The 14,770-nt window shown below is 30.6% G+C and overlaps 1 protein-coding gene and 1 long non-coding RNA gene across 2 annotated transcripts; one reads left to right on the top strand and one right to left on the bottom strand.

The window, feature by feature from the left end:
- Positions 1–6,636: 6,636 nt before the first annotated feature.
- On the bottom strand, positions 6,637–8,555 carry LOC123890304. Its single transcript, XR_006802807.1, has 5 exons — positions 8,348–8,555; positions 8,203–8,260; positions 8,046–8,079; positions 7,280–7,405; positions 6,637–6,873 (listed from the first exon to the last, which is right to left on the bottom strand). It is a non-coding gene; the product is annotated as an uncharacterized LOC123890304 (long non-coding RNA).
- Positions 8,556–11,438: 2,883 nt separating this feature from the next.
- Positions 11,439–14,711, top strand: LOC123889176 (the record flags this gene model as incomplete). Its single annotated transcript, XM_045938398.1, has 5 exons — positions 11,439–11,786; positions 12,349–12,504; positions 12,600–13,340; positions 13,476–14,222; positions 14,340–14,711. Coding segments are annotated over 5 exons (2,307 nt in total), but the record flags the coding sequence as incomplete, so codon positions are not given.
- Between the last annotated feature and the right edge of the window lie 59 nt (positions 14,712–14,770).

Genomic DNA, 14,770 nt, shown 5'->3' on the forward strand with positions numbered 1-14,770 from the left:
TTGTATAATGAATGAATATTTTGAATTTGAAATATTTTGAATTATGATTTTTTTGTTAAACCAATTAATGAGACCAAGTTTTTAGATTCTGGTTTTTCAATATAGCATAATCAATTCTTGAAACCAATTAATGAGAATTTGGTAGAAGCAAGTGCATCAACATAATATTTGTGGTGGAGAATAATGTTTTTGAAAAAGTCACGTGACCTATCCTTTTTTTTTAAAAAAAAAATAATAATAAATTTTGGTTTACCAATACAATTAAGACATGTGTAAAAAATATTCCATGTCATAAATTTTTTGGTCAAAATAGTCAACGCGGACCAAAAAATGCAAAAGGGGGCAAACGTGGGGGACCAAAATCGCACATTTGAAACGTGGGGGGCCAAAATCGCACAATTATGAAACGTGGGGGGCCAAAATCGCACATTTGAAACGTGGGGGGCCAAAATCGCACAATTATGAAACGTGGGGGGCCAAAACTGCAATTTAGCCTAATTATTTTGGGACGGATGGAGTATTTGATAAAATTATATTAATAAAAGCTACTAGATTTGGTCTAGTGGTGAAGAATTTGGGTAGTACTTTATAGGTTATGGGTTCGATCTCCAACTAATTGTAAAATAAAAAAAATTATACTAATGAATATAAATTTATACTTATGAGGAGTGATCCGTTGACTCAAAGAGTAAGTCTCCATTGACTTACTCCACTTAATAACTCGATATCAGCATTATATTTCGTCAATCCAACCGTTGAATTCAAAGATCTCATTGAGTAGATCAACTCCACAAATTTTTATAAAAAAATCAAAACCGTTTGATACTTTTACTGATAACTTCAATTGAACGTACGACAAACTTTTTAAAAAACCGTTGAATTTCAATAGTTTGAATACATAACTACATTTTTTGAATTTTTATAAAAATTTGTGAAGTTGATCTACTCAATAAGATCTTTGAATTCAACGGTTGGATTGAATAAATATAATGTCGATATCGAGTTATTAAGCGGAGTAAGTCAATGAAGACTTACTCCTGGGGTCAACGGATCCCTCCTCTATACTTTATAAAGATGATATAAAAAAGTTTTGTGTGGACTTTTCATAATACCAACAATATCCTTAATTTTTTTTAACAGCAAATATTTTTTATTAACAAATTCACCATAACATAAGGCATGTTTTTTTAGAAGCAAAAAATATTTTATTAACAAACTCACAATCTATCCCTATACATAAAGATGTACAAAAAAATTTGGTGTGGACTTTTCATAATACCAATAATATCTTTGATTTTTTTAGCAGCAATAATCTTTTATTAACAAACTCACCATAACATAAAACATGTTTTTTTATTTTTGTTAGCAGCAAAAAATCTTTTATTAACAAACAAATTCATCATAACATAAGACATACTTTTTTTAAAATTATTTTTACATAAATTTACGTAATAGACACATACAAGCGCAAAACGCGCCCTGTCTACCCGCTAGTAAGTAAATATATAAATAAGTAATTGTGAATATGAATTAAATCAATTTAAGGAAATGAGATTTTTTTTTCTTTTTACAATTTTTACTTTATGTTAGTTAAAATGTAATTGTGCCTTTTTTTTACATAAGTAAGGGTCTGTTTGACCCTACTTTTTTTCTTCTCCTTAAAAGTAGTAAAGAAGTAAAAATTGTGTTTGACCCAATTTCTCCTTATTTTCTACTTCATTACTTTATTTTTTTAATTCTTTTAAGGAGAAATAGGGTCAAATAGAATTTTCTACTTAATTATTTCTTTTAAAGAGAATTATAAAAGTAGAAAATAAGTAGGGTGAAACGGGGCCTAATTGTGCCTTTTAACAAGTATCTTGTATTAGTCTAGTAAAAAAAATGGAACATTTTGGAACCATAATCATTCTTTTCAAAGTTGTCACCAACAAACCAACCAAATCATTTGTAAGTTTAATCTAACATCTTTGCAAAAAGCATAAACATTACAAAATGCATCACATACTCATCTGCATCATTCGACAAAGGACCGCTAATACCTGACCAATTGAGCACTTTACTCCAAAAGACTTGAGAAAAATCGCAACAAAAAATAAATGATTAGATGTTTCCTCGATTTCACAACCACCGACACATAGTAAAGAATCCAAATGCACCATTATGAGACGAATCAAAATATATTTTGTTGGTAATAACCAAATAAAAAATGTTTCGGGTAAATTGAATTGGAGTGAACATTGATAGTAACCATCTCATTTTGGAAACCTTCACAGATTGAGGATCTTATGTCGCTTTTCCCAACATAATTATTGGTTTTTTTTGACAATATATCGTATCATTTTTTCCTTGTCGACCACATCTCGATCTATAACAATGTTGGCTATGTCATTCAAAATCACATCTTACTTATTATCTTGTATAGATCCTATCATTTTGATGCAAAACTATAATCAGATCCAATGACTGGCATAAAATTAATTATGGTCTTCATGAATGTTGACTTAGATTTAAAGTTGGCAATCTCGCACCCTCAACCCATGTGGATTTGTGCATGGAATATGAAGCAATACGTGAGTTTCAGTTATCCGTGCGTACATAAATAATCTTTCATCACAAATATCTATTCGTAAACTTCAACCCCATACATATCTAATTATCAATATATGAGTGAGAGGAATACCGATCACTAAAAATCTCAATTTAAATCCCACTGAGAATCACCATACAATTATCAAGCTCAATGATCATCCCTTGAAGATTATTCTAAGGTCCCGGAAAATGACATAGAAACTTCATCGAGAAGGTTCTTAGTTGTCACCTGTTTTTCGAACCTCCAAATACTCAAAAGTAGACATTTTATTATACATATATTCATTCATACATCCCGTAAAATATTTATTTGCAAATTTTTAGTCTATTTGAGAACATTATAAAAAAATCTTTATAAGCAGGTTGTGATTTCTTCCCTTGGTAAAGTTATGGTTGTCTAGCGAATTGTTATTATTGTAGTTATGTGCAGGTGGAGGCAGTTGCGATAGCGCTTCCACTTAAAGAGTTTTTGAGGTTTTAACGGAACGAGAATGTGTGGCTTTTTGTATAGGGGGTTGACTCCTTTTTATAAGGGGTTAAAGTTATCATGTAGGTGCAGGTCGTTAGGAGGTTGCAACTTTACCTCATGTGGTGGAATACTAAGACTCGTAAATAAATATTGCTTCGGAAAAATTGAATTTGGCTGAACATTGGTAGCCACAATATTATTTTGAAAACCTTCATAAATTGGGTATCGCGTGTCACCTTTCTCGACATAGTTATTGAACTAATCATCAATGTACACTCTCCTTTTTTTTCCCTGTCGGTAATGTCTTAATCTGCGACAATGTTGGCTACGTCATTCAAAATCATAGTTTGGTTGTTACTGTATGAAACCCATCATCATCAATGACGCAAAACTAGATTCAGATCGAATGATTGACCTAAAGTTAATTGCGGACATCATGACTCTAAACTAACGCGGAAAGTTTGATACTCTCAACCAATGTGGAGTTTCACATGAAATACGAACCAATGCGTAAGTTTTGGTATTACATTTTTGCATTTACTATAGCACCTTTATTACATGGTTAATCATACTATACCTAATGCCAAACAAAAATCTAAAAAGTTATCTTATTCAACTGTCCCTCAATTGTTGTCTTCACATAATATTACATACATCTTAGCAACACCTTTTAAATTTTTTATTCATTATTAACACGTGGTTGATTGGTATTGTCCAACCTTGATAAGTTACTAGGCGTTGGTGTATTTTTAATTAAAATTTTACCCTATGCATAATTTATTTTCTTTTATCGACTAAAACTTTACTCTACGCTAGGGACGGATCAGGAATCTATAAAACGGGGCCGAAATAATTAAATAATAAATATTAAATAAATCATAATTATAATAATACTTAAATATACTCAATAAAAAAAAATAAAAAATACATCACATTGTTTATCTAAATTATACACGACATTGCTCTATATCATAAAATTGATCAACAACTGAATTTGTATTAAATTTTTTGGCAATTCTTCTCTCGGTGTAAGTAATCACATAATTAGTTTGAAATTCATTTTCTATCTTGTTTCTCAACCTTATCTCTTACTTGTAACAAACAATCAGAACTAACTTAATTGAATTTGGACTTTAGTAGTGTATAATATATATTATCAAAATATTTTATAGAAATTGTTACAATTATTATGTTGTGGGTGTATGTTTTGCACCAAACGGTCGTTACTAATCTTTTAACACATTTCTCAAATATCAATTTATGTGTACATATATGTATCAAGAAAAAGTATATGAAAAAAAAAAAATATGACAAGAGGGGGGGGGCTCAGCCCCTACTTGCCCCCCTTATGTCCGTCCGTGCTCTACGCATGATTGATTTCTCATCAATTAAATAACTTTTTTTTTTTGTAAAATAACAAGATAAAAAGGGGAAACAACGACCTTTTAGGCACTACTATATATATATATATTTTTTTCACAAGAAAACCACTACTATAAGGTGTGTTTAATCCATATAGATGTTTGATTTTAAAATTGTTTCCGAGACTCGATAAATTAGGGTAACGGGCTGGACAAAAATAAATTTTTTTGTCCCCCACTAGACAAAAAGAAGAGAATGAACATGACAACTTTAATTGTACTGTACTTGTTTCCGAGATTCGACAAACTGAGGTCAAGAGACCCGACAAAAACAAGGATTTGTGTCCCCATTGAATCAAGAGATAATTTTTTATCTTCTGCGCAAGTTGTCTAAAATACCAAAAAAAACATTTTATTTGTTCTTTGTATAAGACATTTTGTTTGTTCTGTCTTATAGTGCCGTGTATCGTATATTTATATTTTGCGGAGTAAATGGACTCATACATTTATGTCTTTTTTTTAACACTAATAAATCAAAGATTTCCGGTCAAAAATAAAAATCAAGGATGTGGTTTATTAAAAAAAATCAGAGATAGTTTCCATTTTTTTCTTCCGGAAAATAAATACTTTCCATTAAATTTGAATGCAATATATGCAAATGTAACTTTTTATTTTTTGACCAAAATAAAACAATGGAACTAAAAATACAGGATAGAGTATTTGTTTCCTTCCTAAAGTGACTGAGTTAAATGCATGGATCGATAGAACAGATAATTGGGGGAGAAAATAACAAAAAACGATGTTTTTTTTGACGAATACAAAAAACGATGTTTATCTCTTCGCTTACACGGAAATGAATAAATCCGATACTTTACTACTGGCTCATATATAATCCATTTTTTTTATTTTTGAAGTAAAAGAATAAAAGTAAAGAATTTGTTTTCTATCAAAAAATTAAGAAGAAAAATGTAGTCGGAAACTTAACTTAATTGGTAGAGACATCACATTTTATATGTTGGATCATGCTCAAATCTCGGACATTTCACTTATCCATCTAAAATCTGAAATTTCTAGTCACTTGACTACTTAACAAAAAAATAAAAAATTAAATAAAATTGGGAAAAATTAAATTTTAAAAATGAAAAATTGAGAAGAAAAAGTAACGAAATAAAAAAAGGAGATCCTAAACAGTACCCAGACATTAGTTAAATATATTTAATAAGGAGATTTTTTCTTAAAATTTTGTACTTCCTCTGACCTTATTTATAAGCAAAAGTTACTTTTTAAATTCATTGAACAATTGATGTATCTAGACTTAGATATACGTTAAATACATTGGTTTTTCAATGAATCTAAAAAATAATTTTTGTTTATAAATAACGTCGTGGGGAGTACATTTAATACATTAAAAATGTAAAAGGATATTAATAAGGAGATTTCTTCTTAAAATTTGTACTCTCTCTGGCCTTATTTATAAGTAATTTTTTTTTAAAATTTATTAAACAATTGATGTATTTAGGCTTAGATATATGCTAAATACATTGATTTTTCAATAAATTTTAAAAGTAATTTTTGCTTATAAATAATACCGAGGGAGTAAATTTAATACCTTAAAAATGTAAAAAGTTAACTTTCTTACACTTTTTATCTTTGATGTTTTTTTTGTATGATTAACAAATATCCAACGATTCTATTTCGCACGACCCTTAAAAAAAATCCAAAAACAAACAAAACATAAGGTAGTAGTAGTAACTAGTATGGATGAAATTATCTAATAATGAAGAAGTTTGAGTAATATGCATAAGATTCTAGATTCAATTCTCATTGACAACATTGTAAATAAAAAAAATAGTATAGATTTAATTTTGTATTTCATTCGCTAACTCTTTGGTTTTCACTACTAGAAAAATGTCATTTTGGGACGGATTTTGAGACGGAATTCAAACAGCTTTCACACAGAATTCGGACGGAAAATTGCTTTCACACGGATTTCGGACGGAATGTGGCCCGTGTGAAAAACCCTCGTTGCTAATTAAAAATTCCGTCCCAAAATCCGTCCCAACCACTTTTAGACAGATTTCAGACGGATTTCATACAAGCAAGCAAATACCAATTTGTGTCCACATTGACTTAATTTGGGACAAATTTGGGACGGATTCAATATATTCTAAAAAATAAATTATTGTAGATTTTATCTTATTTTTGATATATATTACAAAAGAAGTTTATTCTAATTACATTTTGAAATAAACCAAGACACATAAATTATTTCATTCAAATGTTACAAAATCACGTTAATGTACAACTATGTTCAGCTCAAGTAAATAATGAGCTCTACAAATATTGTCACTAAAATACATTTAGATATGATAAAATGCAAGGGCTTGTTTCTCATCCACATCAAAACTTGTTCAAGTAGCCTTTGCACATTGTCATACTTCAGTTTGCATATCCCTAAAAACCATTTTAAAATTATATATTAGTAAAGCACACATTACATAATTTACTAGAATACAACTACATAAATTTCATCAAACAAAACCCATCAGAAATTAAGATTGACCAATATAGATCAATCTAATAAGCTCTTATAGTTTTAGTTCCTTTCAACAAGCTTTAATGTCTAACTAACTTCTTCTTTCATAGTAAATTCTTATCTACTGCAAGATAGTCTAAAAATAGATGCATGATGCATTGCCATTAAAAAAAAAGATGCATGATGTATCAAAGTCCCTAAACATTTGGTTTGAATGCAACAAGTGAACACAATATTAGCATAAATTGATTAAAGTCTTGTTTAGTAGAAATATGAGCAAGAGCCTAAACTAACTACCCAAGATAACTAGCCTGCATAACTTACATTTGCCAACTTGAAACAACATAGGTTTGACCTTCTCATCAACTAGAAGTAGCATACTCTTCCTCTCCTCATCAAGTAGAGAAGCAACTCTTTCATATTCTTCTAGTTATACTTGTTTACACAGCACTATGAAACCATTTCAAAAAGACATTAGTAAATGCTAACTTAAACAAGTCCAAAAAGAAATTTCTTATCAAATATTAATAGAATGAAAAGTTCAATGAAAACAGGGGAAACAACAAAGAGATTAGAGAAGGATATATGTCTCAACTCTCAAACCATGCTGACTGCATAAGTAATTTAAGATGCCACTATAGCAAATAATTAGTTGGTAATCTTCTAATTAATTTAAAATGTTATCATGATAATCTGAGCTTAAAAATACATCATTCTATTATAATCAAAGCATGCATCATTCTTCCCTAAACATACATCAAACTTAATTTAAGACATGATATTTAAACAAAGCCATAATATCTATTTTATGTATCAATTGAATTATTTCAAGATCCACAAGAACACTACTATAGCATGCTCAAAACCAGCCTACATAACTTGGATTTGCCAATTGAAAACAACACTACTATCATGCTCAAAACCAAGACCAGATACCACCCTATAAAATACATCAAACTTAAAGAAGCATCTGCATTAATCACACCCAGGAATGTCTGCCACACTAAACAAGCCAGATTCAGTGATATTAGTATCTATCAAATTACACGCTGCCTTAAATTTTAACAACAATAAACTTTGATATTCATACCTGAAAGCAAACTTTTAACTTTTTAGTTTCATTTCTGCAATTGAAATAAAACAAATCAGAGATATACTCTTGTATCATGTGAGCCAAAGATTTGGTTAAATACAAATTACTGAATTAGGGTTCCATATTTGGGGGAATTGGATCAGATCCAACTCACCACAAGTTGAAGAGATGTGACAACAAGTGAATCTATCTTGATAGTGGCTCTATGTTTTCTGCAGCAATGAAAGGAGAAAGAATGTTAACTCATAACAGGGAAGAATTTTACCACGATGATGTTGGTCACGGTGGAGGGATCTCACCTCGATGGGAGAAAGTAACGACGGGAGAGGTATCTTCTTGAGGGACATGGGCGAAATTGAACTAGAAGGGTTTCGGTTCTTTGTCACCAGCACGTCACGCTCGAAGCACCATCTCAAACAGAGGCATGTGTTACAGAGAAGAAGCCAAGCAAAAGTGAAGGCAAAAAATGAAACGGCGGAAGGTATATACACAGAAAAGTAAATTAGGGTTATGATGGAGTACATTTTAATTTTTATAATAGATCTCCCAAATCTATCTCAATATTTCACACGAATTTCGGACGGAACTGGTTAGAAACAGTAACAATGCATAAAATTATGGACCCGTCCCAAAGCCGTCCCAATATTTCACACAGATTTGGGACGGAAATCGTGAAAAAATTATAAAATAATCAACAATATGCGTTTCGTCTGAAATTCGTCCCAACTTTTCAGCCAAATTTGAAATTTGTCCAAAATCTGTCTGAAAGTGCAATTTTGCTTTAGACAAAATTCATTCCGTCCCAAAAATCCGTCCCAAATGATCAAATTTCTAGTAGTGTTTTCGAATAAGGGGCATAACATAATAATATGAATTTTGTTTTAAATGAACTTAAGCTTATTAATCACCTGGTTTGATTTTGACACACATTTTCTAATCCTAAAACAACATTTATTTTACCAATTGTTTTAGTGGTGATTGACGCTGAACTTGGTAGAAATGACTACGGTTTGATCCTACACAATTGTGATTAGTCAGATACTGGTGGTGAAAAAAAACACATTTATTATTATTTTTTTATGAAAAAGTCCTAAAAAAACACTTTTTATTTTTTACAAAAATTCTATCCCTTTTAAAAAATTTAATCTATTTATTATATTTTTTAAAATAATTTAAAAAAAAAATGCTTAACCAAGCTCTTTTTTTTTTGTTAAGTAGCCTGATAGCTAGAAATTTTTCTCATAAAGTGAATAAATGGGGTGTCCGGGATTGAAATCCCGCCCCTACATATAAAATCAGATATTCCTACCAAAGCTAAGCCAACGGGGACTTACCCAAGCTGTTTTTAGTAGCTTCTTTAAAGAAATAGTTTTATAAATGACTTCCCTAGCTTTTCAAATAATCTTTAAAACACAATTTTTTTTCCACAATTCCTATCTCAACTAATAGAAATATCAAAATTGTTAGGTCAAAAGTCATAACCAGAGTTCAAACCCCGTCCTTCCATTTTATATATGAGTTTTCAATGACTTACTATTTCGTCTATTAAAAAAAAAAATTCTCACATCATTTTCTTTTATTTATTTTTATTTTATTTTTACAATTCATCATTTTCTTTTATTTTAGTAGCTAACTATTGTGCTGATAATATATTACTCCTCTGTTTTTTTAAGAGTTATTTGACGTCGCATTTAGCGTTCCTATTTAATTGTCATTTTTGTATTTTAAGGGTACAATTTGTCAAATATACCTTTTGTCATTTTTTTTTTGACAAAATACCTTTTGTCAATTACTCTTATCTTTTTCAATAAAACTAATTAATGCTATATATTTAGAAAACTAAAGTTTGTTTTTTTTTTTAATTGTTTTTGGTACATAACATCTTAAATTTTTTGTACATAACATATTAAATTTATTGGAAAGAGCAAATATGTGAAAAAAAATAAATTATCGTTGGATTAAGATGAAGATATAATAGAAAGATAATGTGCAAAATACACTTCATTAATTTGGTGTTACTATTCTAAAAAAACTCTTAAAAAAAGAGGAACTAGCTAATAGTAGGAGTAAAAATCTTAATGGAAACATTTTTTTAATATATCGTTTTATTTTAATCAAGTAGTCTAATGACTATAATTACGTACATTTTAAAGTAAAATAGTAGGAGTACTAAAGTTCGAACTCCAATCTCTATATTTTACATACAATACAATGTTCTTATAAATTGAACTATGCTCACATGAACATAATTTTCTTTTATTTTATTAGCTAACTACTCTCTCCATAACACTTTATAAGCAAAAATGCATTTTTTAGGTTCATTGTATATTTAATGTATTTGATTTATATTATGGACCAAATACATTAAATATACAATGAACCCATAAAGTAAATTTTTGCTTATAAAATGTTACGTAGATAGTATTGTGCAGATAATATATTAACTTTGATGGAAACAACTTTTTAATAAATCTTTTTAGACAATTGTTTTTTTTTTTTGAAGCATTTAGACAATTGCTATACTAATATTAATTCATGCTTATTGCAATGTTTTAATAAATTAATCTTTTTAGACAATTGTTCTACTAATAATATTAATACAATTCGAACTTTAGTCCCTATATTTTACATACAATACAATATTCTTATAAATTAAACTATGCTCACGAAAACATAATTTTCTTTTATTTTATTAGCTAACTATTGTGGAGATAATATATTAGCTTTGATGGAAACAACTTTTTAATAAATCTTTTTAGACAATTGTTATACTAATATTAATTCATGCTTATCCCAATGTTTTAATAAATCTTTTTAGACAATTGTTCTACTAATAATATTAATGCATTCTTATCCCAATGTTTTTTCTCTTGACCAAAAATAATAACCCCTTCAAGAAAAAACCAAAATAATATTAATTAATTTCTAAAATATTAGTAATTATTAATTATTAAAACCACAATAATATTAATTATTATTAATATTAGATATAAAAAATGATTTTACTAACCTTTATCCTTTATACCAAACCATGTTCCCATAGTAACCCAACCATAGTTAACTACCTTATAAGAACCCAACACCTCACTCAAACCGTATCATCGTTCTTCTTCTCTGAAACATAACAACCTAAAATAACGGCATATTCTTCTATTCCACCGCAACAAATTCTCTTTCTCTCTTTTCTCTCCTCTCTCATATTCTTTTCTTTCATCATTCATTATACACATAACATAACACACTCTTTATTTTTACAACGTGACCAATATTATTATTATTATTAGTATACTATATACTAATAGTAATACTATCACATTCATTCACATCATAATCAAAATCAAGAAAAGAATATTCTTATTATTATTATTAATATAATAATATAATATTCTATTAACGGCGGTGGTGAAGATGATGAAGTGGCGACCATGGCCGCCATTTGTAACAAAAAACTATCACGTCAGTCTTATGGTGAAAAAAGTGACTGGATGTGATCATATGTTACGTCAATCTTTTTCAAGATTGATGGTTCAGATTAAATGGAAAGGTTCTAAGTCAACACTCATTTCATTCCGACGAGATGTTACAAATTTCACTAAAGATGCTGTTATTTATTATGACGTGGTTGAAGAAGGTTTCATTGTTAATTTTGATGAACAATTTCAGAAACTTTGTAATCTGAATTGTTATAACAAAGACAATGTGTTTCATCCTTGGGAAATCGCTTTCAATCTCTTTAATGTATGTTACTTTCTCTTCCCTTTTTATTTTTTTTCATGCACTTTTTTTAAACAATTTAATAATATTATTTGTATTGAAAAGTATATATATTATTATAAAAATAGTTTCTTTGATTTAAGTAAAGTTAGGTTTTTTTTTTTTGTTTTTGATTTGGATGATTTTGTGTGTTGGGTTGTCAAGGTCTTTTTCAGTTTCATCAGATTTTGTTTTTATGTTTCCTAATATTTGTTTTTGGGAATTTGTTGTGTGTTTTTATTTCACCTACTCATGTTTCTCTTCAAAGATGAATTTAAGGTCATTTAATTTGAAGAGGTGGAGTTTGGTTTTTGTGACTGTGTTACAGATATGTGATGACATTGTTGTTGACTTATTGTATTGTTTGACAAAAATGGAGTTTCAGTTTTTTACATTAAAAAAATTGGATTTTTCCCTTTTATGTTTTGTACAGTAGTTGACTTTTTAGCCATTGTTTATTAAATATTTAATTAATGGATTTAATTGTTGTGTTCAATGTTCATTCTTATTGTTATTTTTCTAAGTTGAATTTGTGATTGTTTTTTAGGGATTGAATGAAAAACCAAAGAAAAAGGGTATTGTTATTGGAACAGCTTTGTTGAATATTGCTGAATTTGCAAATTCAACTGATCAAATTGGTATTGATTTGAACATTCCATTCACAATACCTGGAGTTTCCGCACAGAATTCTCCTTCACTTAATGTAAGTACATTGGAAAGATTAATATTTGGGGTTAGGATTTCGATTTTTGGCTTGGTTCTTGTTTTAACAGTATGTTTCAATTCAATTGTATGCAGATATCAATTAGTTTGGTGGAAATTAGAGGTGCTCAAGAAAAAACACAGTCAATTCAGAGATCAATAGTTCCTGTGTCGTCACCGCAGGCTGAGTCAAGAGATAGTACATTGACGGAGAAAGGCGATCTTTCTGCAATTAAAGCTGGTCTTAGGAAAGTAAAGACGTTCAAAGATTTTTTATCCCCGAGGAAATCACAAAAGACGTTCCGAGGAGAAGAGGGAAGTAGTAGTTATGGCAAGGGAAGTAGTAGTTATGGAAAGGGAAGTAGTAGTGATGGCAAGTGCTCTAGGACTAGTGGAGATGCTACTCCTAATTACTCTTTAGATTCCAACTCACTTCATAACTTCGTAGGAGATTCGGACGAGGGGAATGGGGATTCAAGTGATGGGAATTCGTTCAGTTATGGAACATTGGCCTTTGCAAATGTGAGAGGATCACCATATTATTCCAACACAAGAGTGAATTGTGATGACGATGATTGGGTTTACTACAGCTATCGCATGCCTGATATACGTTCGGAGATGGGGAAATCAAGTGTATCTTCTTCTGGATCTTATTTATCACAAAGTGCAAAGCGTGGCATACTTTCATGGAAGAAAAGGAAGTTGGGTTTCAGATCTAATAAAGGTGTTAGGGGAGAGCCATTGTTAAAAAAGGAATATGCTGAAGATGGTGGTGACGACATTGATTTTGATCGTCGGCAACTTAGCTCTAGCTCTGAGGAATCTTACTCTTCGAAGGTAAGAACTATTTCTTGCTTGATACTATTTGCAGTAGATTTACTTCTATAACAGTTTTAGGCTAGCCCTCATTAGTCAAGTAAACTTATGTTTTGCTCATTGTTATTGATTAGTTAATTTTATATTGTTTGCCAGTTTCTCAAAACTGGCGAAAATGGATCACTATTCTCTGAATTTGGAGATGATATGTTTATTGTTGGGAGTTGGGAGCAGAAAGAGATCACAAGCCGTGATGGTCACATGAAGCTTGATACGCAAGTTTTCTTTGCCTCAATCGACCAACGGAGTGCATGCGTGGCAGGTGAGAGCGCATGCACAGCCCTAGTTGCGGTAATTGCTGATTGGTTCCAGAACTATCATAATCTCATGCCCCTTAAGTCCCAATTGGATAGTCTGATTCGAGAAGGGTCCTCAAAGTGGAGGAAGCTGCGCGAGAATGAGACCTATAGAAATCAGTTCCCTGACGGGCATTTTGATCTCGAAACAGTTCTTGAAGCAAAAATACGTCCGCTTTCTATTGTTCCTGACAAATCCTTCATTGGTTTCTTTCATCCGGAAGGAATGGACGAAGAGAGATTCGAGTTTCTGCGTGGCTCTATGTCTTTCGACAACATTTGGGACGAGATCAGTGGTTTGGAACATGAGTGGCTTAGCAACGACAAACCTCATGTTTTTATTGTGAGTTGGAATGACCATTTCTTCGTTCTCAAAGTTGAATCAGACTGTTACTATATCATCGACACATTGGGGGAGAGGCTTTATGAAGGATGCAATCAAGCATATATCCTTAAATTTGACAGCAACACAGTGATCCACAAAACACAAAATTTTGTTCAATCATCATCGAATGATAAAACAAAGAATAATACCAAGCCGCAAACTGTTGAGAAAATATTAGCGCAGAATAACAAGCCGGCCAAACAAGTTAGCAGCGGTAAGTCGAATGATAAAACAAAAAGTAATATCAAGCCGCTAACTATTGAGCAAATATTAGCGCAGAATAACAAGCCGGCTGAACAAGTTAACGGTAATGAAAGTGATTCTATTGAAGAGCAAGAAGAGGAAGATGTTGTGTGTAGAGGGAAGGAAGCATGCAAAGAGTACATCAAAAATTTCTTAGCTGCAATTCCTATCAGACAGTTGCAAGCTGATATAGGAACAAATAATGGCACATTTTCGCCTCATCAGAGACTACAAATTGAGTTTCACTACACTCAATTGTTGCCGTCTTGTTTATCAACAACTTCTGAGATGGAAGCAACCATGGCTGCGGCGGAGACACTTGCTCTCGCGATAAATGAGATTTCTACATAGTATTGGTTGTTTAGAATGTAATTTAGATTAAAGCAAGTGCACATAATTAAGATAACTAGTCTTACATTATGTAAGTTTACATAGAAGCTCAAGTTTTAGATGTTAGGCACTTAGGC

Source organism: Trifolium pratense, linkage group LG6 (assembly GCF_020283565.1).
Source record: "Trifolium pratense cultivar HEN17-A07 linkage group LG6, ARS_RC_1.1, whole genome shotgun sequence".
Classification (NCBI taxonomy): Eukaryota; Viridiplantae; Streptophyta; class Magnoliopsida; order Fabales; family Fabaceae; genus Trifolium; species Trifolium pratense.